At 50.4% G+C, this 22,100-nt stretch overlaps 1 protein-coding gene across 8 annotated transcripts in view; it reads right to left on the minus strand.

Annotated features, from left to right (window-relative positions):
* The window catches only part of SLC2A11 (solute carrier family 2 member 11), a 29,415-nt gene that overhangs the window by 1,796 nt on the left and 5,519 nt on the right, over positions 1-22,100 (minus strand). For 4 of the 8 annotated variants that reach the window (XM_063662879.1, XM_063662878.1, XM_063662883.1 and 1 more), the window contains exons 2-11: positions 21,846-21,944; positions 15,437-15,597; positions 8,803-8,927; positions 6,877-7,006; positions 6,179-6,327; positions 1,854-2,041; positions 1,637-1,747; positions 646-747; positions 494-569; positions 89-216 (exon numbers count right to left, since the gene is read on the minus strand). In XM_063662879.1, the coding sequence (XP_063518949.1) occupies positions 89-216; positions 494-569; positions 646-747; positions 1,637-1,747; positions 1,854-2,041; positions 6,179-6,327; positions 6,877-7,006; positions 8,803-8,927; positions 15,437-15,597; positions 21,846-21,944 (1,269 nt within the window). Of the gene's footprint in view, positions 1-88; positions 217-493; positions 570-645; positions 799-1,636; positions 1,748-1,853; positions 2,042-6,178; positions 6,328-6,876; positions 7,007-8,802; positions 8,928-15,436; positions 15,598-21,845; positions 21,945-22,100 lie in introns of all 8 variants that reach the window. The other 4 variants (XM_063662882.1, XM_063662881.1, XM_063662880.1 and 1 more) reach the window with 2 other exon arrangements.

The raw sequence follows: 22,100 nt of genomic DNA on the forward strand, positions 1-22,100 counted from the left end.
CTCCCTGGATGGAAGCCTCCCACTGGGGTTCTCAGGATGACAGGGACACAGCCTAAGGCAGGGCCCCCAGCAGGAGGGGCGGGCCTACCATGATGAAGGGAAATCCCAGGCCAACCAGGAAGAGCATGATCCACATGAGCGCCCCGCAGACCATGCAGGCAGCAGGCCTGGCCATCTGGTCAAACAGCTCTGTGGCCAGGATCCCCGTCACTCCGGCTGGAAGGAGGGGCAGGGACAGGGGGCTGCTGGCCAGGGCTCCCTGCCTACCTCTCCCCCACCCCAGCCCAGACATGGGAGTGGGAGCCCAGGCCCAGTCTGTATGGGGGGCCCCTCAGTGCTCTCCTCCTGCCATTCCCTCCCAGAAGCCCCAGCACGAGGTGGTCTCTGAGGGCCTGCAGGGGACATTGCATTCACACCCACCCACTGTGCACCCAGGCACCCATCACTCCTTCTATGTGATGACGGATGCCCAGAGCCCCTTGGGCCCACTCACCAGGGCCAATGCCAAAGCTGAGGATGAAGGCAAAGATGCAGGCCATGGCCAGGTAGAGTGTCCAGGGGAAGGAGCTCTGCCGTGGACGGAACGGGGGTGAGGTGGAAGTCAGCCCGGACTGGACCCCCCCAGCCCTCATCCACCCCAGCTACCTGCAGGCACAGGGCCACAGTGAAGATGCTCCCCCAGCAGGTCATCAGGCTGTACCCACCGATGAGCAGCACGCGCCGACCCACCCTCTCGATTACCACACACTGCAAAGGCAGAAAGCGCAGACCCGCACACCCAGCCATGGTCCCCGAGGTCTGGGGCAGGCAATGGGAAGGGGTCTCCTGAGAAAGCTGGTGGTGGAGGTGAGGGTAGTTTATTGCTTCAGTGTGACTTTATTAATTTCCCAAAGGAACTTGGTCAATCAATCACCCAACTTCAGACAGTTTCCGCATCTCAAAATGGTGCTGGAAGTGACCCGCAAACCGTAGATGCTCAATAGATGCTCTCTAACTCACTGCATTGATTGATTGATTGAGACAGGGTCTTACTGGTCTCACTGAGCTGAGACAGGGTCTCACTGGTCCAGCCCAGGCTGGAGTGCAGTGGCACAATCTCGGTTTACTGCAGTATCAACCTCCTAGGCTCATGTGATCCTCCCACCTCAGCCTCTCCAGTAGCTAGCACTACAGGCGAAGACCACCACGCCTGGCTAATGTTTGTATTTTTTGCAGAGACGGGGTTTCACCATGTTGCCCAGGCTGGTCTCAAACTCCTGATCCCACCTCAGCCCTACTGCCTGGGCTGGAGGGCTTGGCTCACTGCAACCTCCACCTACTGGGTTCATGCGATTCTCCTGCCACAGCCTCCTGAGTACCTGGGATTACAGGTGCCTGCCACCACGCCTGGATAATTTTTTGTATTTTTTAGTAGAGACAAGGTTTCACTATGTTGGCCAGGCTGGTCTCGAACTCCTGACCTCGTGATCCACCCGCCTCGGCCTCCCAAAGTGCTGGGATTACAGGTGTGAGCCACAGCACCTGGCCCCTCACTGCATTTTAACACCATAAGCTGGAGTGTAAACTGGTTTAATGCAGAGGACCTGGGGGTCCCTCCCCGCAGGACTGGTGGAGGAAGGGCGCCCTCCAGACTCACACTAACAACCGCCGTGAGCAGCTCGCAGCTCCCAGTCCCGATGATCGCGTACTGGATCTTCGCTTCCGGCACTCCTGCCTTCCGGAACACGGAGGAGGCGTAGGCATACACCTGGGAGAGGGTGGCTTTCAGGCTCCCTTCCACCTGCCATGGCTCCCAGCGGCCTGCAACACCAAGCGCCCGGGGCCCAGGGTGTGGGGTGGGGCAGGGGTCTCACCGAGTCATTCCCGCAGAGTTCCATGGCACTGCCCAGCACCACGAGGCTTGTCACCTGTCTCCTCAGGGCCCGATGCTGGAACAGCTCCCATGGGCGCCGGGCACGGCAGCCCTGGCAGGCAGCGCGCTCCTCCTCCAGCTCCTCCAGCTCCCCTGCCAAGTCCCCGGAGCCCCGCAGCTGCCGTAGTGCTGAGCCAGGGAGGAGGGTACTGAGCTCCCCGTCTCCAAGCCCCTCTTTGGCCCGCCTACAGGGACGCCCCCCTCCATCCCACCATTCCTTTCCTTCTTGGCTCACTCTCTGTCTCTGAGTCTGTCTGTGTGTGTGTGTGTGTGTCTCTCTCTCTGCCTCTGTCTCTCTCAATCTCTCTGTCTCTGTGTCTGTGTGTCTCTCTCTCTGCCTCTGTCTCTCTCAATCTCTCTGTCTCTGTGTCTGTCTGTGTGTGTGTGTCTCTCTCTCTCTGCCTCTGTCTCTCTCAATCTCTCTGTCTCTGTTTGCCTCCCTGGTCAGATGGAGATCATCTTCCTGGCCCTGACATTTCTCAGGGCTGTTGGGGTGTTGCCAACGTGGATGAAAAAAGGCTTTAGAAAGAAACTCAGGGTTCTGCGGACATATCAGACAGGACATGACTATTGCAGCACATTATCAAACCCAATTCTTCACCCCTCCCTGCACCCACGCTGCTTGCTGTGTGATTTTGCAGTTCCTCCCACTAAAGGGGCAAGTACTGCCTACATCCCTGCTCCTGGCTCCGGGCTCGGCCAATAGGATGAGGCTGTAGTGAGGGTGTGCCATGTTCCAGCCTAAGCCTTAAGAGGCCTTGCTCACTTCTACTTGCTCTTCTGCCTTCATGAGAACATTCCAGGCTACCCAGGAGGATGACAAGAGACATGGACAGCCAAAGGGGCCCAGCTGAGCCACCCTCGCTGGGACTGTTCTAGATCAGCCAATGCCCAGCTGAGCTGCAGTTGCAGGAATGACCAAGATCAGCAGAGCCATCAGCCAGAACCATCCTAGATCAGCCCAGCCCAGAGGACTTAGAGGCTTAGGCTAAGTAATTGCTTTTTTTGTTTATTTCTTTACCACCGAGATGTTATGATCATCTATTAGTCAGCAATAGAAAGCTGATCAATAAATTGGCACCAGGAGTGGGTGCTACCATAACAAAGACCTGTGAAATATGGTATCAGTTCCAAGACAAGGCAGAGGATGGCGATGAGGTTGGAGAAATGAAAAGCTATGTTATATAGTGCAGTAACACGGAAGAAAGATAATGGGCTCAGTGAACTTATGGACTTGAGCAAAGAAAACTCCAAATGTTGAAAGCATGAACTGGTTGCTGTTAGATGAATATTCTAAGCTTGCTGTAAGACATGACGAATTAGCTCAGAAAATAACTGGTCAGTTTGCAAGCAGAATTCAGAGGCAACAAAATTTAATTAAACGTAGCATATTTCAGAAACACTGGGTTAGTTGAAAGCAACAACAAAAAATGTTTTCTCGCCTCTATCCTCTCCAGCTAGCAAAAGAATCCCAAATTAAGTAACAGCCTGTGAGCAAAGATCAAATCCAGAGCACTGCCAGGAAGCCATGGACTCATAGTAAAGATCAAATCAAGGGTGTGGCTTAAAGCAGTGCCTCACAGACCCTCACAGCTAGAAAAGGGGGCATTTAGGAGGCTTGAGGGTGTTGGTTCACGGTAGCCTGACATACCCTAAATACCAGCAGTTAGGCCTTGGGAGAGAAGCCTGTCTCAAAAATAATTGTGAGCGTGGTTTGTTGGCACATGAAAAAACCTCAAATACATAGGAAACTCACATCATTTTTGAGAAAGTTGTATTAGCAAAAGCTCTGCCAGTTTGGACAAAAAAAAGACCAGGACAATTTGAAATATAAGACTTCTGTGCCACAACTTTCTTTCCTTTTCTTTTCTTTTCTTTTTTTTTTTGAGACGGAGTCTCACTCTGTCACCAGGCTGGAGTGCAGTGTGCAGTGGCACCATCTTGGCTCACTGCAACCTCCGCCTCTCGGGTTCAAGCAATTCTCCTGCCACTGCAACCTCTGCCTCTCGGGTTCAAGCAATTCTCCTGCCTCAGCCTCCCTAGTAGCTGGGACTACAGGTATGTGCCACCATACCCAGCTAATTTTTGTATTGTTAGTAGAGATGGGGTTTCACCATGTTGGCCAGGCTGGTCTCAATCTCTTGACCTTGTGATCTGCCCGCCTCAGCCTCCCTGGGATTAGAGGTGTGAGCTGATGCCCGGCCTGCCCCAACTCTCTATAGGCAGGAAGCAGGCTGAGAAATTTGCTCAACCATCGAAAGCAGCACATTGTGCAACGCCCTCTTCAGAAGGAATCAAGGAAGGTGACAGAAAAGGAAAAACATCTCAGAGGGCAGACGCAAGAAGCATGGAGAGCCATGCATAGTGGTGTGTGCCTAGAGTCCCAGCTACTCAAGAGGCTGAGGCAGGAGGATCGCCTGGGCCCAGGAGCTCTGGGTTGTAGTACGCTAGGCAGATCAGGTGTCTGCACTAAGTTCAGCATCAATATAGTGACGTCCCAGGAGCAGGGACCACCAGGCTGCCTAAAGAGGAATGCACTGGCCCAGGATGGAAATAGGACAGTTCAAAACTCCCGTGCTAGCCGGATACAATGGCTCATACCTATAATCCAAGCACTTTGGGAGGCCAAGGGGGGTGGATCACTTGAGCTCAGGAGTTTGAGACCTGCCCAGGCGAAAAGGTGAAACTCCATCTTTACAAAAAATACAATAATAAAAAAAAAATTAGCCAAATGTGGTGGCATGGGCCAGTAGTCCCAGCTACTCAGGAGGCTGAGGTGGGAGAATTGATTGGGCTTGGGAGGTGGAGGTTGCAGTGAGATCACGCCACTCCAGCCTGGGTGACAGAGTGAGACCCTGTCCCAAACAAAATAAAAAAAAACAAAAACAAAAAAGAAGAAAACTTCCATGCTGATCAACAATGGGGTCGTGCCTATGAACAGCTACAGCACTCCAGCCTGGACAAGCGAAAACCTGTCTCTAAAAAAATAAAAATAAAAATAAAAAAAATAAAAGAACCATGGCCTGGGGTGCCCTTCCTAGGGGGCAGGGGACAGAGCTGGAACTTGAACAAAGAATACTCCCTACCCCCAAGGCAGGGGACATGGCCATATTTTCCTAGGGGCACTTCAGAATTGTTACAGATTAGTGACTGCTCTGTGCCTGCCTTGCTTCCTCGTTTCTGAAATGAGAGCATTAATTTTGGTTACCTCATCTTACTTTTCACCATTGCATGCTGAGTGTGGGAAGGGAAGAAGACTTATCTTTCTAGATCCTAGGTTTCTGGATCAAGAAAAGGCCCATATAGACTTAATGTGGTCTAAGATCTGGGACTTCAAGCCCGATGCCATGATTGGATGAGACTTTGGGGGATCCTGGGATGGGACTGAACACATTTTGCACAGAGGAGAGACATAAGTAATCATTGTGGCCATGGTGACAGAGAAGAGTACACTAATGGGCCCTGGTCTTCACCCCTCCTTAAATCCACACCCCTCGCAATGGGAGAGGATATGCCATCAATTTTCCCATCCCTTGACTTGGGATTCGGCAGCATGATTGACTCACTTTGGCCAATGGAATGTTAATGGCAAAAGGGGACCAAAGGTTTGGAAAGCGCTTATGCAACTGGATTTGGTTTCTTGTTTCTCTGCCATGACCATACTATTCCTAGGCTAACTCGTTGGTACCAAAAGTGAGAGGACAGAAAGTGCAGCAAAGCTGAATGGCTCCAGTCTAGACCAGCCTAGATCGGCCAACTGAACCTCACCACTGCCCCTCTCTCCCGCCCCACACTGTGAACTAGCCCAGCTGTGCAGCCAGCCAGGCAAGTACATGAATAAAAGATGCAGTAAATAATTGTTGCTCTAAAGCAGAGATGTTGCGATTGTTCCTTAGGCATTCTTACTGTAGCCATAGTTAACTGATAAGATGACTAACACCCAGTTGGCATTGGGTAGGTGAGGACTTGCACAGGTGTTTCACTCTGTGTGTGTGTGTGTGTGTGCATGCGTGTGTTTCTCTGCACCACTCTGGAGTTCTTGAATAACAGTGGCTAGGTCTGATCCATTCTGCTGCCTGGCAGTCAGGACAGCCACTTGATACAGTTCTGATTGAAGGCAGGTATGGGCAGATCATGAAATTGAGGCACAAAGAGAAGGATAGCTTTTTCTTGATAAATGACACCTATGAAATGGGGACCCATACACTCTGGGGAGATGCACCCCTTGGTCAAGGGCAGTCTGGGAGCCCAAGGACAGAGACTCACCTGCCAGGCAGGCCTCGGTGTCTCCACAGTCAATGAGGAGGTAGCGCGGGCTTTCAGGGAGCAGAGGCAGGGAAGCGAGCTGGAGCGCCCCGGGCACCAGGGAGCTGGCCAGCAGCAGGGGCCAGGCCTGAGGGCCACCTAGGAGCTCCCTAAGGAGGCAGAGGAGAGGCCGAGCCAGATGCCTCTTTGCCAGAGTCCTACCACCCTGCTCTCCTGCCCACCCGCACACCTCCCTGTAGAGAGTCTGCAACTGCCCCGTGCCTCTTCCTATCCAAGTCTGGGTCTGAACATCAAGATCCCTCCCACCCAGGTTGGGACCAAGAGAGGACAGGGCCACTGCCCCACCTCATCCCTAACAACTCCTCTTCCCAAGGGTCCAGGCTCTGCCTTCTCCTCTTTTTTCTGGAATGACTGGAACACGTTTCTCTTTGAAAGCCCAAATCTTCACCCTCTCCTCTGTCAAGACCTGTTCTTTGCTCCCTGACCTGGAGAGGATGGGAAAAGGTGATTCACATTGCAGTGTACTGACTGATACCCATTTTGTGAATTGGCAGCAGAGATGTGGATAGATGATTCGATGCCTTCATGCAAAGCAACAATGCTTTAATCTACTAGTGGGTAGTGGAGACATTTAGGTGAAGAAACGCTTTTACTGGTATCTCCAAAATATTCAATGCATGTGGGGGAGGGGTGCTTACCTGAGTCCGACCACCTGTCCCATCACGATCCCCAGAGCCGTAAAGATAGCTGAGCTCATGGCCACAGCTCCTCGGAGCTCCTTAGGGGCGCTCTCCCCCAGGTACATGGGCTGGATGTTCATGCTCACGCCTGGACGTGTGCACAGCAGAGGCACGTCAGCCACCAGCTGGGACCCCCCTCCACGACACCCAACCTGTCTCCCCTGCCCCACTCAGCACTGTCCAGCCACTCAACTGGATCCTGGCACTGAGGGCTGATGCCTCACTCCCCACACTCAGGGGTTCTTCTTCACCTGCTGAGGGGCCAACAGGATCGCAACTCTACTCTTCAGAACTTCTGAGAGAGGGCTTTCTCAGATCCGCTCCCATCCTGGTCCCTGGCCACAGTCCCACACGTTCATGGGCTCTTCCTAGGTCCCATCACTGGGACCTGAGTGTGAAGGGCTCTGAGGGGGCTGTGCGGGGGGTGGGAGGAGGAAGGTAGGACCACATCCTGGATGGCTACCAGCTGTCCCAGCACTCATGTCAATTCCTTCATTGATCACTACAGCTGTTCTCACCTCACCCTGGCTCCCCCAGGGAAGACCCTGGCACCTACACTGCCCTTCAGGAAAACAGAGAGCTGGAGAGCACCCCAGTGCCCTCCCAGAGGGTGACAAATGGCAAAAGCTAAGAGGCCACTGTGTTGTGGTGTCACACCCCTGGGAACGCAGTATGCCCTCCCTAACCTAGGGGTTCTCCCATCAAGGTCCTGCCCCTCTATCTACGAGGGCAAAGATAACTGAAAGGAAGGCTGCTATGCTGATTGCCAAGGAGTCTCGGAGGTGCCCCTGTTCTTCCTACAAACATTTAGCTGGGGGTTCCTTCTTTGATGGGTACTTGGGACATGAAGACAAAGTCTGACCTGGTTCCTTTCCCCTGGATCGTGGGCTACTCTTAGTAACTCACTTCTAATGAGCAGAATAATGGTGTATGACCTCTGGAATTAGGACATAAAAAGCATCTGGACTTCTTGCGCATGCCCTCTCTCTGTCTCCCTGTCTCCCTCTCTCTCCCTCCCCTCCTCACTCCCTCAGATCACTCTGGAGGAAGCCAGCTGCCATGTTGTGAAGATCCTCAAGCAACTCTGTGGAGAGCCCCCCAAAGTGGGCAGCTGAGAACTCCTGCCAATGGCATGTGAGGGAGCATCTTGGAAGCGGATCCTCCAGCCCCAGCCAACCCTTCCGACGTCTGCAGCCCTGGCTGACAGCTTGAGCACAGCCCCGTCAGAGACCCCAAGCCAGAGCCACCTACCTAAGACATTCCTAGGTTCCTGGCCCACAGAAACTGTGAGATTATAAATGTTGATTGTTTTAAGTCACTTAATTTTGGAGTTATTTGTTTCAAACAAATAGATAACTAACATAGATAGCATCATATAGATAACATCACCACTTGGCTGTATAAACAGTAGGGTGTCAAGAGATGACTTGTTGGTTGGAGCCCCTAAAAACCCAGGTGGATGTGCTCAAAATTCTGCTCTCTCCCATGAAAAGCCCCAGAAACCGAGGAGTACCTAACAGGCCATTCTGCTTCTGAGGGAAGATCAGAAAACTCATCCTATATCCCTTTACACTTTGGCTACCAGGAAGCTCATGGCTTAGAGTGTTACTCAAACATGGGACCTCTGTTAGTGTAAGTTTGGAGATGCTTATTCCCCCACCCCTACACAACTTTTCCATTGTTCTGTACCTACTTTAAATATCTAGTTATATGAGCCCTTTAAGATAAACTATACTTCATCCTTTTGTGACAAAGGTAGGCATAAATAAAAAATAAATAAATGAATAAAGGGAGGAAATGAAGGAAGAAATGAAATAAAAGGAATTTATGAATTTATGAATAAATAGGCATAGAGAGGCAGGACGAGAAGCCCCCACCCTATACCTGCATTGACTCCCACGAGCAGTCTTCCCAGCATGATCATCTCAAAGGAGCCTGCTTTGCGGCTGAATCCAAACAGGATTGCTGCCGACACCACAAAGATGTTATTCACCAGGAGGGACTTCTTCCTTGGGGGAAGTGAAACACACAGAAAGAGAGGCTGTGATTCAGTCCAGAGGGACCATCCCTGGGGACCACTCTTTGCAACTGTAACAAGCCCTAATTAGACACACACAACAAATGTATGTAGTATGCCATTAAATGCCTTGAGTCCTGGTATCCTTGCTGTCAAATGAGATGAGAGTTCCTACACTTACAGGTCTGTTGTAACACATAATTTTTAAAATATCTGTAAAAATTGGGCTGGGCATGGTGGCTCATGCCTTTAATCCCAACACTTTGGGAGGTCGAAGCGGGCAGATCACCTGATCCCAGGAGACCAGCCAGGGCAACATGATGAAATCCCATCTCTACAAAAAATACAAAAAAAATTAGGCTGGGCGCAGTGGCTCACGCCTGTAATCCCAGCACTTTGGGAGGCTGAGGTGGGTGGATCACCTAAGGTGAGGAGTTCGAGACCAGCTTGACCAATATGGAGAAACCCTGTCTCTACTAAAAAAAAAAATACAAAATTAGCCAGGCATGGTGGCACATGCCTTGTAATCCCAGCTACTCGAGACTGAGGCAGGAGAATCGCTTGAACCCGAGAGGTGGAGGTTGTGGTGAGCCGAGATTGCGCCACTGCACTCCAGCCTGGGCAACAAGAGCGAAATTCCATCTCAAAAAAAAAAAAAAAAAAATTAGCCATGCATGATGGCACACTCCTGTAATTTCAGCTACTCAGGAGGCTAAGGTGGGAAGATTGCTGGAGCCCAAGAGTACGAGGCTGCAGTGAGCCATGATCACGCCACTGCACTCCAGCCTTGGTGACAGAGTGAGACCCTGTCTCAACAGCAACAATGAAGGTACTAATATGTAATTTCTCAGATTCAATAAAACTCCAGGGAGGAAGAACAGGAACTTTAAGAGTGAAGGAAGAGACACATAGAGAGTCAAGTAGAGTTTCCTTATATTTTCCTCCATGTACTACAGAGTCACTTCTCACAACTCAGAATGGCTGTATGTCTCAATGCCTTGGTCAATGGGACAGACACCAACCCAAGGAGGGGACATTGGAAATGTCACCTGCTCCATCATGATGAAGCATTAGCTTTGGCTCCTCATATTGAGCTCAGAAGTGCTGTCATACAGATCACCCAGGAGAGCTCACTGTGATCATATAGCTCACTGTACTGAGAGGGAAACTGAAGACCAGAAGTGGCCAGTGTTCTGCTCAAAGTCACCAGCACATTGGTGATAAAATATGAGCCAAAGCTTAGGTCTCTTGTGTCTAGAGAATGAAAAATGACAGTAGATTATAACAAACTTGATCCAGTGGTAACTCCAATTGTAACTAATAATTATAATTACAATAATATACATTTTCCTCACTGGAATTAATAAATCCATTAATAATAATTAAGTACTTCAATCTGGTGAGTGCATTTTGCTCCATTTCAATACACGGACATTGCCAAAAACACGTAGCATTCACCTTGCTGGAACAGTCATACACCTCCACCGACCTGCCTTAAGTGTATAGCAGCAGCCGGGTGCAGCAGCTCACGCCTATAATCCCAGCATTTTTGGAGGCTGAGGTGGGGGGATCACGAGGTCAGAAGTTCAAGACCAGCCTGGCCAACATGGTGAAACCCCATCTCTACTAAAAACACAAAAATTAGCCAGGCATGGTGGCAGGCGCCTGTAATCCCAGGTAGTGGGGAGGCTGAGGCAGGAGAATTGCTTGAACCCATCTAATACATAAATAATAAATAAATTCAAGGTCTTCCACTGTGCTCCCCCCACCATGCTACACACACACACACACACACACACACACGCGTACACACACACACACACACGTGTCTGTAATCAGCAGCTTGGGGGGGCCGAGGCCGGTGGATCACCTGAGGTCAGGAGTTCGGGACCAGCCTGACCAACATAGTGAAACCCTGTCTCTACTAAAAATATAAAATTAAGCCGAGCATGGTGGCACGCGCCCGTAATCCCAGCTACTCAGGAGGCTGAGGCAGGAGAATCTCTTGAACCCGGGAGGCGGAGGTTGCAGTGAGCCGAGTCGCGCCACTGCATTCTAGCCTGGGTGACAGAGCGAGACTCTGTCTCAAAAAAAGAAAAAAAAAGGATATAGCAGCTGTCCAGCTGTAGGCCACAGTCCATTCCACGGGGAGCTGTGCATTCCACGGGGAGCTGTGCATCCCACAGGACATGCTGCTGTCCCACTATTTTGATGAGTTCCTACAGAAAGGACCTGGAGAAGAGGAAGCAGCAAGTGCACTAGAAATCTTGGTAAGGTACAGTGTGACAAAGAGTAGAAGATTAATAACGAGATAGGGGGCTGCCACTCCAACGAAGTTCCTGAGGTCTAGAGGACTAAGGTGGCAGCGTATTTTCTCCAAAGTGCATGACAAATTGCTGCACCTTGGTCCCCTTCCTCTAAGGAGGAGGGGCAAACCTCTGAGAGCTTCTTTCCATTTTGGAGGCAGCAGAATACCACATCAGGTGTCGTGACCTGGCACATTTATCAGGTGACTTGAAAACCTGGTAGCTTTGAGTGATGCTAAGCAAGAGAAGTATATTCTCTAGTGGGTCAAAGCCAAATTCACGTCGCAGAGTACTAGCAACTATACATGATCGTGGCCCCAAGCCAAGTTCAAAGAGCTCTGCTACTCAACCCTTTAGCTTTAGGAGAGCCTGTGGTGCTCAAAGTAGCAGTTAAAATACCCTAAAAAGGGATCACAATGCAAAACCAAAGCTCTTTAAGTTGAGCTACTCTCCTTCAGCAGATTACTATCCCCATATATATATATATTTAGAGATAGGGTCTCACTATGTCACCTAGGCTTGAGTACACTGGTGCTATAACAGCTCACTGCAGCCTTGACCTCCCAGGCCCAGGTGATCCTCCCACCTCAGACTCCTCAGTAGCTGGGACCACAGGTGTGCGCCACAATGCCTGGCTAATTTTTTCTTTCTCTTTTTTTTTTTTTTTTTTTTGTAGAGATGGGGTTCTGCTATGTTGCCCAGGCTAGTCTCAAACTCCTGGGCTCAAGAGATCCTCTTGCCTTGGCCTCCCAAAGTGCTGGAATTATAGGCACGAGCCACCATGCCCAGCCTGCTATCCTCTTAAGGAGAAAGAGCTCCTGGCCTTGTCACTAGGCCCTAGTGGGGAATAAACACCAGGCTGCAGGATGCCACAGGGCCATGTACTCATCATAACTGGGTGCTGTATGACACCCTCCTACTAAGGTTGAGTGTGCCCTGTAGCACTCCGTGACTGAATAGAAGTGGTATAAACCAAACTTGCCCAATGTGGATCCCAAAGTGTCCCATGAATAGGTCACTCACATCAGCTTGGACCTAAAGGTATTGAAGGACTTAAACTTAACTTATCCTATAGACAGATTGTTTAGTATTGGCTCTTTTTTTTTTTTTTTTTCTTTTTGAGACAGAATCTCACTCTGCCGCCCAGGCTGGAGTGCAGTGGCGCGATCTCGGCTCACTGCAAGCTCCGCCTCCTGGGTTCACGCCATTCTCCTGCCTCAGCCTCCCTAGTAGCTGGGACTACAGGTACCCGCCACCATGCCCGGCTAATTTTTTTGTATTTTTTTAGTAGAGACGGGTTTCACCGTGTTAGCCAGGATGGTCTCAATCTCCTGACCTCGTGATCCGCCCGCCTCGGCCTCCCAAAGTGCTGGGATTACAGGTGTGAGCCACCGTGCCTGGCCTAGCATGGACTTCTTCTTTTGCCTCTGTCTTTTTTTTTTTTTTGAGATGGAGTCTCACTCTTATCTACCAGGCTGGAGTGCACTGGCACAATTTTGGCTCACTGCAACCTCCGCCTCCTGGGTTCAAGTGATTCTCCTGCCTCAGCCTGCCGAGTAGCTGGGATTACAGGCACCCGCCACCATGCCCGGCTAATTTTTGTAGTTTTAGTAGAGATGGGGTTTCACCATGTTGGCCAGGCTGCTTTAACTCCTGACCTCAGGTGATCCCCCCGCCTCAGTCTCCCAAAGTGCTGGGATTACAGGCAGGAGCCACCACACCCGGCCTGTCCCTCTTTCAAAAGATTTAGTTGGACAAAAAGTCTTAGATGAAGCAGAATTTGAAGACTGGTTTCGAGGAGGTACAGGGAAACACTAAGTGGGTGTATCTTTTAAAATTAGCCCAGAACCTGAAAATATAGCTAGGTGCCATGGCTCACGCCTGTAATCCCAGCACTTTGGGAAGCCGAGGTGGGTGAATCACCTGAGGTCAGGAGTTCGAGACCAGCCTGACCAACATGGAGAAACCCCATCTCTACTAAAAATACAAAATTAGCCAGGCATGGTGGTGGGCGCCTGTAATTCCAACTACTCGGGAGGCTGAGGCAGGAGAATCACTTGAACCCGGGAGGCGGAGGTTGCGGTGAGCCGAGATCACGCCATTGCACTCCAGCCTGGGCAACAAGAGTGAAACTCCGTCTCAAAAAAATAAAAAATAAAATAAAATTAGCCCAGAAACTGAAAATATACATAAATATGTTTCTGCTTATCAGAAGCCCCTTCCCGCTGCAAAGAGGCTCTTCATAAGCAGAAGGACAATATGACCCTCTATCTGTAGATGGCATTCAACTGCCTTCCTCAACCATCCCGGTGCTTATTCAGTTGGGTGATAAACAAAGCAAATAGGGTAGGAAGGACAGAAAATGCACATGGGCTGAACAATAGGGGCTTCCTGTCACCAAGATGGTTGTGTTCCCCTACACAACCAACCCTGGGCACCCAACGATGGCAACACATTTCAGAGCTCCAGTCAGCTGCTGAATGGAAGAACTACATCCCCCTGTCCTGGGGAGAGGAACAGACATTTGCTGTAATTAGAATAGGCATACATGCTAAATTTGAATTTTTAATTTCTTCCTTTCATGCTTATGCCAGCTGTACCAGGTATCATGAGATAGCCACGCAATAGTTATTAGCTCCGTCTTCTTCGTGGGAAGAGCCCCACTTTTGTTTGCGACTGTTCCCCTACTCCCCACGGTGCAGATATGAGCCCAGTGGTCTAATCCAGTCTTGCTGATCCAGTGCTGGTGCTATGGTTTGAAGGTTTGTGTCTCTTCCAAAATTCAGGTTGAAATTTAATTTCCGATGCAACAGTATTTAGAGGTAGGCCTTTGGGAGATTGATTAGGCCATGAGAACTCCACCTTCACTGATGGGACTAGTGCTTTATAAAAGGGCTGGAGGGAACTAGGCAGGCTCTTTTTGCCTTTTGCCCTTTTGTCTTTCACCATATGAGGACACAGCATTCGCCCTTTCTGCCGTGTGAGGACACAGGGACAAGGCACCATCTTGGAAGCAGAAAGAGTAGCCCTCACAGTACACTGAATCTGCTGGTGCCTTGATCTTGGACTTCACAGCCTCCAAAACTGTGAGAAAGTAAATTTCTGTTCTTTATACATTACCCAGTCTCAGTTATTTTGTTATGGCAACAAAAACAGACTAAGATCGCTAGCAAGCCGGCTGTTTTGAGACAGCGGTTCAGTGTGTCATCCAGGCTGGAGTACAGTGGCACAATCAAGGCTCACTGCAGCCTCGATCTCCTGGGCTCAGGTGATCTTCCTGCCGCAGCCTTCCGAGTAGCTGAGTCTACAGGCATGCACCACCATAACTGGTTAATTTTTTTTTTTTTTTTTGAGACGGAGTCTTGTTCTGTCGCCCAGGCTGGAGTGCAGTGGTATGATCTTGGCTCACTGCAACCTCTGCCTTGCGGGATCAAGCGATTCTCCTGCCTCAGCCTCCTGAGTAGCCAGGACTACAGGAATGTGCTACCACGCCCTGCTAATTTTTGTATGTTTAGTAGAGATGGGTTTTCACCATGTTGGTCAGGCTGGTCTTAAGCTCCTGACCTCAGGTGATCCACCCGCCTCAGCCTCTCAAAGTGCTACGACTACGGGCATGAGCCACTGCGCCCAGCCCATACCTGGCTAATTTTTTGTAGAGATGGGGTCTCACTATATTGCCCAGACTGTTCGCAAACTCCTGGACCCATGCAATCTGCCCCCCTCAGCCTCCCAAAATGCTGGGATTACGTGGGTGAGCCACCATGCCTCGCCAGGCCTGGCTTCTAAGAACTTCTTTCATGCTATGAGCTGCCCCAATATCCTTCCAGCTATTACATTTTTGATTCTGTTAATCAGAGTCAGTTTGTATTGTTTGAAATCCAAGAACTGCATTAGATACGCAGGAGGAAAGTGAGGCCCAGGAAGAAAATACTTGTTTAAGGTCAGTTAGCACTTGTTGGCAGACATGAAATTAGAAACCAGGAGTCCTCCTTCTTGTAGCACAGGACTGTTTGCTCTACCAAATCCCTGAAGACGTGGCTTGCAAGGTGAAACTCCAGGCAGAGTAAGAGGCTGGATGAGGAGCTGATCTGGGCCTGGAGCTTGCTGGGCCTATTCCTTCTTCCACATTCCTCAGCCTGCAGGCTGCAGCGCTCCGCATTAAAGGGCATTCAGGGGGTACACAGGAAGCACTTACCTTCCCAGCGTGATGGCCAAGGGACCTGCAAGCAGTGCTCCAAAGAGGCCTCCCAGGGGATACAGGGACACGATGAGGGACCACATAAGTAGGACTAGGTGGTCGGGCAGTGGCTCTCCAGTACGCGCCTGCCACGTCTCATTGGTGAATGCCTGAATGTACTGTGGACAGAAATGCCAGTCAGCCTTCTGGGGATGGTGGCGTGGGGGTGCTAGACAAGACAAGCCTTCTCCCCAACAGGGCTCCATGCCTCTGCAGAATAGGCAATGAGAACAGGGACCGTGTCTTCTGAGCTCCCCCTGGAGCAGGAACCAACTCACCCGAGCACCTCCCCTGTGCAGGGCACCATGCTGGTTCTTTCATGGGCAAAATCCCTCAGAGCCTAGCACTGGACTTGTTCCATTTGCCCCTCTCTGCGAAAACACTATTTCTCTCTACTCACACAACACTTCTGACAGCAAATGTGTGGATTTTTTCCACATCAAGCAATTCTCTAACTCTCTGGACACAAGCTGGGTGTACTACAATGTAATCCCATTCTGACACTATCCATCTAGAGTTAGCATCAAATCCCACAAGTCAAAGGGCTCCATTCCACAAGACTGTCCCCTCTTCAGATGCCAAGTGCAACTCCTGCACTTCTGACCAACTGGCCATCAATTGGGGATTCCTAGGATCCTTTCTGTGGGTTTGATAATTTGCAACAATGGCTCACGAAACTCAGGAAGGCCCTTTACTTACATTTCCTGGTTTGTTATGAAGGATACCACTCATGAACAGCCAGATGGGAAAGATGCACTGGGCATGATCCTGGGGGAGTAGGTTGCTAGAGGCTTCCATGTCCCCTCCAGGAGCACCACCTTCCCAGCACCTCAATGTGTTCACGAACCTGGAAGCTCATCAAATCTTGTCATTTAAGAGTTTTTATAGACCTTAATCTTCAGCTCCTCTCCCTTTCTTAGAGCTCCGTGAGTGGGGCTGAACATTCTGACCCTCTAATCTCTTGGTCTTTTTGGTGACCAGCTCCATCCTGAGGCAATCTAGTGGCCCTACCCTGTCACCTCATTAGCATAAGTGCAGGTATGATGAAATGGGGCTCGTTGCAAATAACAAAATCCTATCACTCAAGAAATTCCGTGACCAGGCATGGTGGCTCACACCTGTAATCACAGCACTTTGGGAGGCCGAGATCAGTGTATCACCTGAGGTCAGGAATTCAAGACCAGCCTGGCCAACATGGTGAAACCCCATCTCTACTAAAAATACAAAAAAAAAAAAATTAGCCAGGTGTGATGGCAGGCACCTGTAATCCCAGCTACTCGGGAGGCTGAGGCAGAAGAATTGCTTGAACCCAGGAGGTGGAGGTTTTAGTGAGCCAAGATTGCACCATTGCACTCCAGTGACAAGAGCAAAACTACGTCTAAAAAAAAAAAAAAAAAAATCCAAGAGTTTTAGGAGCTCTGTGCCTGGAACCAAGGACAAAGATCTATTTCTTATTATACCATACCCGAGGAATCCACTGCAGTCCCCTCCCACCCTGCTTTTGCCCCAGGGAGCCACCTGTGCAGCCCACATCAGTGGGCTCCCTTACTGACCAACTTGGTCGATGGTGAGTACCAGCAGGACATCAGGAGGCAGGAGAGAGAAGTCGGAGTGTCTGTTCCCTGGCTCCCTCCCTGGGAGGTTGCCTCAGCCTGGCTGCGATCCTCTCAAGGGGGCCTATGTCTCTTTCCTTCCAATTTCAGTAATCTCTCCATCCACTGGTCATAGCTCACAGCAGCCTCCAGCTCCTGGGCTCAAGCGACCCTCCTGCCTCAGCCTCCTGAGTAGCTGAAACTAACAGGCACATACCAGTATGCCAGGCTAATTTTTAAAATTTTTTGTAGAGACAGGGTCTCACTGTGTTGCCCAGGCTGTTCTCCAATTCCTGGCCTCAAGCAATCCTCCTGCTTCAGCCTCCCAAAGCACTAGGATTACAGACATGAACAACCATGCCCAGCCTTGGTCACTGTCAAGACTGGGGATTAGGCTCAGGGAGAGGTGAAATGACTTGCTCACAGCGTTAGCCACGGGTCAGAGTTGTACCAGGTAGTTTGGACTCCCCAGACTCCAAACCTCAGGTGAGTGAAGGGAAGCCACATGGTTAAGAAAGACATGGGGAAGACATGGATACCCTTCTCTTGGTTAGAGATGAAGTGTCATTTGCAGGTCTCCAGACAGAACAGAACACAAGTGGGTTCAGGTGCTGGGCCAGCTCTCCTCTGCCCAGCTCAGGGCAATGATTGTCAGCCTAGTGCCCACCAGCTGCCTCTCGGGGGAGGAACTGTCCACAGGAGCTGGGACCAGGGCCAGCCTCCCCTGACATTGGGTGGAACTCCTCAAGAGCGACCATTGACAAAGATTCTCCTCAGAGTTTTCTAAGTTATTTTTTCTTTTTTTCTTTTTCTTTTTTTTTTTTTTTTAAAGATAGGGTCTCCCTCTGTTGTCCAGGCTGGAGTGCAGTGGCGTGATCATAGCTCACTGTAGCCTCGAAATCCTGGGCTTGAGCTATCCTCCAACCTCAGCCTCACAAGTACCTACAACTACAGGCCCATACCACTGTGCCCTGTTGAATTTTTTTTTACTTTTTTGTAGATACTGGGTCTCACTGTGTTGCTTAGGCTGGTCTCAAACTCCGGGGCTCAAGCAATCCTCCCACCTCGGCCTCTCAAAGTGTTCAGATTAGAAGCACAAGCCACTGCACCCGGCCTTCTGAGCTCTTTTTCAACTAGGTCTCAACTTTTGGACTTCTGTGTTCATCTCTGCCTTGTTCAATTTTAGCAAGTATCCTGTTAAGTTGGTTTAGCTAGAATCCTCATCCTCCACATCTGATCACTCTCAAAATCTAATCGGCCTCCTTATCCTCTGCCATCCTCCATGATGTCTGATTACCCCGGCCTGCCCTCAACAAGAATCCTGTTAGGACAATTTAACCAGAATCCCCTACAAACACCTGATGATCCTCTCAGTCATTGTGCACCCACTGACCCCACTCTGCTCCTTGGCTATCAGTTCTCACTTGCCCATTGCTGTATTTGAAGTTGAGTCCAGTCTTTCTGCCTCAGGGCAGGACCCCATTGCCATGGTCCCTACAACTAGTGCTTGCCACCTCTTGAATAAAGTCTTCATTACTGTGCTTTGACAAGTGTCATTGAATAGTTTTTTGTTTTTGTTTTTGTTTGAGATGGAGTTTTGCTCTTGTTGCCCAGGCTGGAGTGCAATGGTGCAATCTCGGCTCACTGCAACCTCTGCTTCCCGGGTTCAAGCAATTCTCCTGCCTCAGCCTCCCAAGTAGCTGCGATTATAGGCATGCGCCACCATGCTTGGCTAATTTTGTATTTTTAGTAGAGACGGGGTTTCTCCATGTTGGTCACGCTGGTCTTGAACTCCCGACCTCAGGGGATCCACCTGCCTCGGACTCCCAAAGTGCTGGGATTACAGGTGTGAGCCACTGCGGACAGTTTTTTTTTTTTTTTTTTTGAGAGGGAGTCTCCCTGTTGCCCAGGCTGGAGCACAGTGGCGAGATCTCAGCTCACTGCAACCTCCGCTTCCTGGGTTCAAGCAATTTTCCTGCTTCAGCCTCTGGAGGAACTGGGATCACTGGCACATGCCACCATGCCCAGCTAATATTTCTATTTTTAGTGGAGACAGGGTTTAATCATGTTGGCCAGGCTGGTCTCGAACTCCAGACCTCAAATGATCTGCCTGCCTCAGCCTCTCAAAGTGCTGGGATTACAGGCATGAGCCACCACGCCCAGCCTGAATAACTTTTTCTTTAACAATTAGAACTTAACACCATTCAGCAGGGTAGGGGAAGCCTCTGAGCCTAGGAAAGTCTCCTTCGTAGGGGCTGGTGATGGCCGTGGGAGGTAAGGTCTGAGAGTGCCCTGCCCAGCCCAGGATGGACCCCTCTCTAGTCTGAGTGTGCACTGAAGTGGGTGCTCAAATGCTTGATGAATTAATGAATAAATAAACCAACACATCACCCCTGTAATCCCAGCACTTTGGGAGTCCAAGGCAGGCGAATCACCTGAGGTCAGGAGTTTGAGACCAGCCTGGCTAACATGGTGAAACCCCATTTCTACTACAAATACAAAAAATTAGCCAGGTGTGGTGGTGGGCACCTGTAATCCCAGCTACTCGGGAGGCTGAGGCAGGAGAATCGCTTGAACCCAGGAGGTGGAGGTTGCAGTGAGCCGAGATCACGCCATCGCACTCCAGCTTGGGCAACAAGAACAAAACTCTGTCTCAAAAAATAAATAAATAAAAAATAAACCAACGCAGCCAGCTCAGATCTCCCTTTCTAAACTCTCATCCTTTCTTTAAGAGGCTGGGCTGTTATCATTCTTTCTATCCCCACATCTATCTTCTGCTAGCAAATATTACTCTGGAGGAAGTTCTCTCGATGGTCAATTACAGCTTTTGCTTCCCCATAAAGGTGATCACCTGGCCCAGATCTGGCCAATCTGAGCATCCCAGCCTCCTGACCACATTACTGGTCTGGGAGTGGACATGTAATCCAAACCAGCCCCTCAGCCTCTTCCCTGCCTTTCTACATGAGCTAACCTGGAAGACTTTTGTTGGTGAGGGGAGTTCTCAGCTGGCAGGAAGTGAATCTGGTGACAGCAGCTCCCCAACTGGGTATGAAAACAAGGCCAAGCTGGGCACGGTGGCTCATGCCTGTAATCCTAGAACTTCAAGAGGCCGAGGTGGGCGGACCACTTCAGCTCAGGAGTTTGAGACCAGCCTGGGCAACATGATGAGACCCCATCTCTACTAAAAAATACAAATAAAATAGCTGGGCTTTGTTTTACATGCCTGTGGTCCCAATTACTTGGGAGGCTGAGGTGGGAGGATCGCTTGAGCGCCTGAGCTCGGGATGGGGCGGAGGTTGCAGTGAGCCGAAATTGCACCACTGCACTCCAGCCTGGGTGACAGAGCAAGACTCTGTCTTACAAAAAAAAAAAGAGAGAGAGAGGAAAAACAGGGGCAGGACAGCCACAGTTCTGTCCTGGGGCCTGGTTCCTGCAGCTCTCCCCCAGTGCTGTGTGAAGCCCCATGTCCCATCATTCCCAGTTACATGATTAGGTACTTGCCCTTCTTACTTAAGCAAGTTAGAGGTGGGCTTCTATCACCGGGGCTGAAAGACCTATCCTTTCCACACTCACAGAACATTGGCTCGGGCCAGGCTACCATCAAGGGCCGGAGATTCAAAGATGACTCAGCTGCTGAGAGCAAACCAGCAGGAGGGAGGAGATGGACACAAAACAGCCCTCACACAGCCTGAGTGAGGACAGCCTGCACCAAGGGCCAGAGAGGGAAGAAGGTTTCAAGAAGGTGGTGGTATCTGGGGTGGGCTTCTACAGGTGGAAGAGAGAGGGCCCCTCCGTGGAAGGAGGCTTAGAGGAAGGGCTGTGTCATAGGTATTTGAGGAACTATACTTAACTTGCTTTGGTATCAGGGTTGGGGGAGTGAAGGTGTGAGACAGTGAAACCGAGGGGTTCATTTGGTCAGGTCTGCCTGCCCTGCTTGCTTTTTAAAATTTCTTCTTCCTTTTTCCATGAAGCTGAGGCCGTGGTAGCTCAAGGCCTCACCGCTGAACACGGAAACTTAACCTCCACTGGCTACTTTATAAATAACATTGATGAGACCGGGCACGGTGGCTCATGCCTATAATCCCAGTACTTTGGGAGGCTGAGGCAGGCGGATCACCTGAGGTTGGGAGTTCGAGACCAGCCTGACCAACATGGAGAAACCCCGTCTCTACTAAAAATACAAAATTAGCCAGGCGTGGTGGCGCATGCCTGTAATCCCAGCCACTCGGGAGGCTGAGGCAGGAGAATCACTTGAACCTGGGAGGCGGAGGTTGCGGTGAGCCAAGATCTTGCCATTGCACTCCAGCCTAGGCAACAAGAGCGAAACTCCGTCTCAAAAAAAAAAAAAAAAAAATTTCTGAGCAGGGGAGTGACTTGAAGAGATCAAGATGGGGAGAGGCTGAAAGCAAGGAGGCCAGAGAGGAGGCTGGGCCAGAACTGGGAATGTGGTGGAAACATAGAGAGAAGTGGCTGGATTCCAGAGGTAGTTAGGAAGGACTTGGTGCCCAAGAGACGAAGAGAAGAGTCAAGGTTGACCCCCCATCACTAGGTGGAAGATGGAGTCATCCGCTGAGATTAGGGACTCAGGAGGACATGCACGTTTGGGGAAACTGTATGCTCAGTTTGAATCTGCAGGAACCTGTGGGCCAACCCAATGGAGACAAACTTGTGGCAGAAAGCGCCACCTAGCGGATGCCTGGCTGAAGCCCCTCAGTGGGCAGCTGTTAGCCAGTACCCACTCAGACAGGGACAGTCGACCCAGAGAGGATACATACCGAGGTTGGGGCATTGATGACAGAGAGGTTATAGCCAAACTGAAAAGTCCCACCAATGCCGGCAGCGCAGATGGTCAGGAGCAGGATCCTGCCCTGAATCTGAGGAGAGAGAAGAGAACACAGAGTGACCAACAACAGCCTCCACCCCCTCCCTGGACCAGAGCTGCCAATCACAGCATTGCAATTTATTTGAATCAGGCAGTGATGTCTCCACTTTGCAGATGAGGAAAGTGAGGCACAGAGAGGAGTTACCTG

The sequence above is a fragment of the Pongo pygmaeus genome, chromosome 23 (genome assembly GCF_028885625.2).
Source record: "Pongo pygmaeus isolate AG05252 chromosome 23, NHGRI_mPonPyg2-v2.0_pri, whole genome shotgun sequence".
Taxonomy (NCBI): Eukaryota; Metazoa; Chordata; class Mammalia; order Primates; family Hominidae; genus Pongo; species Pongo pygmaeus.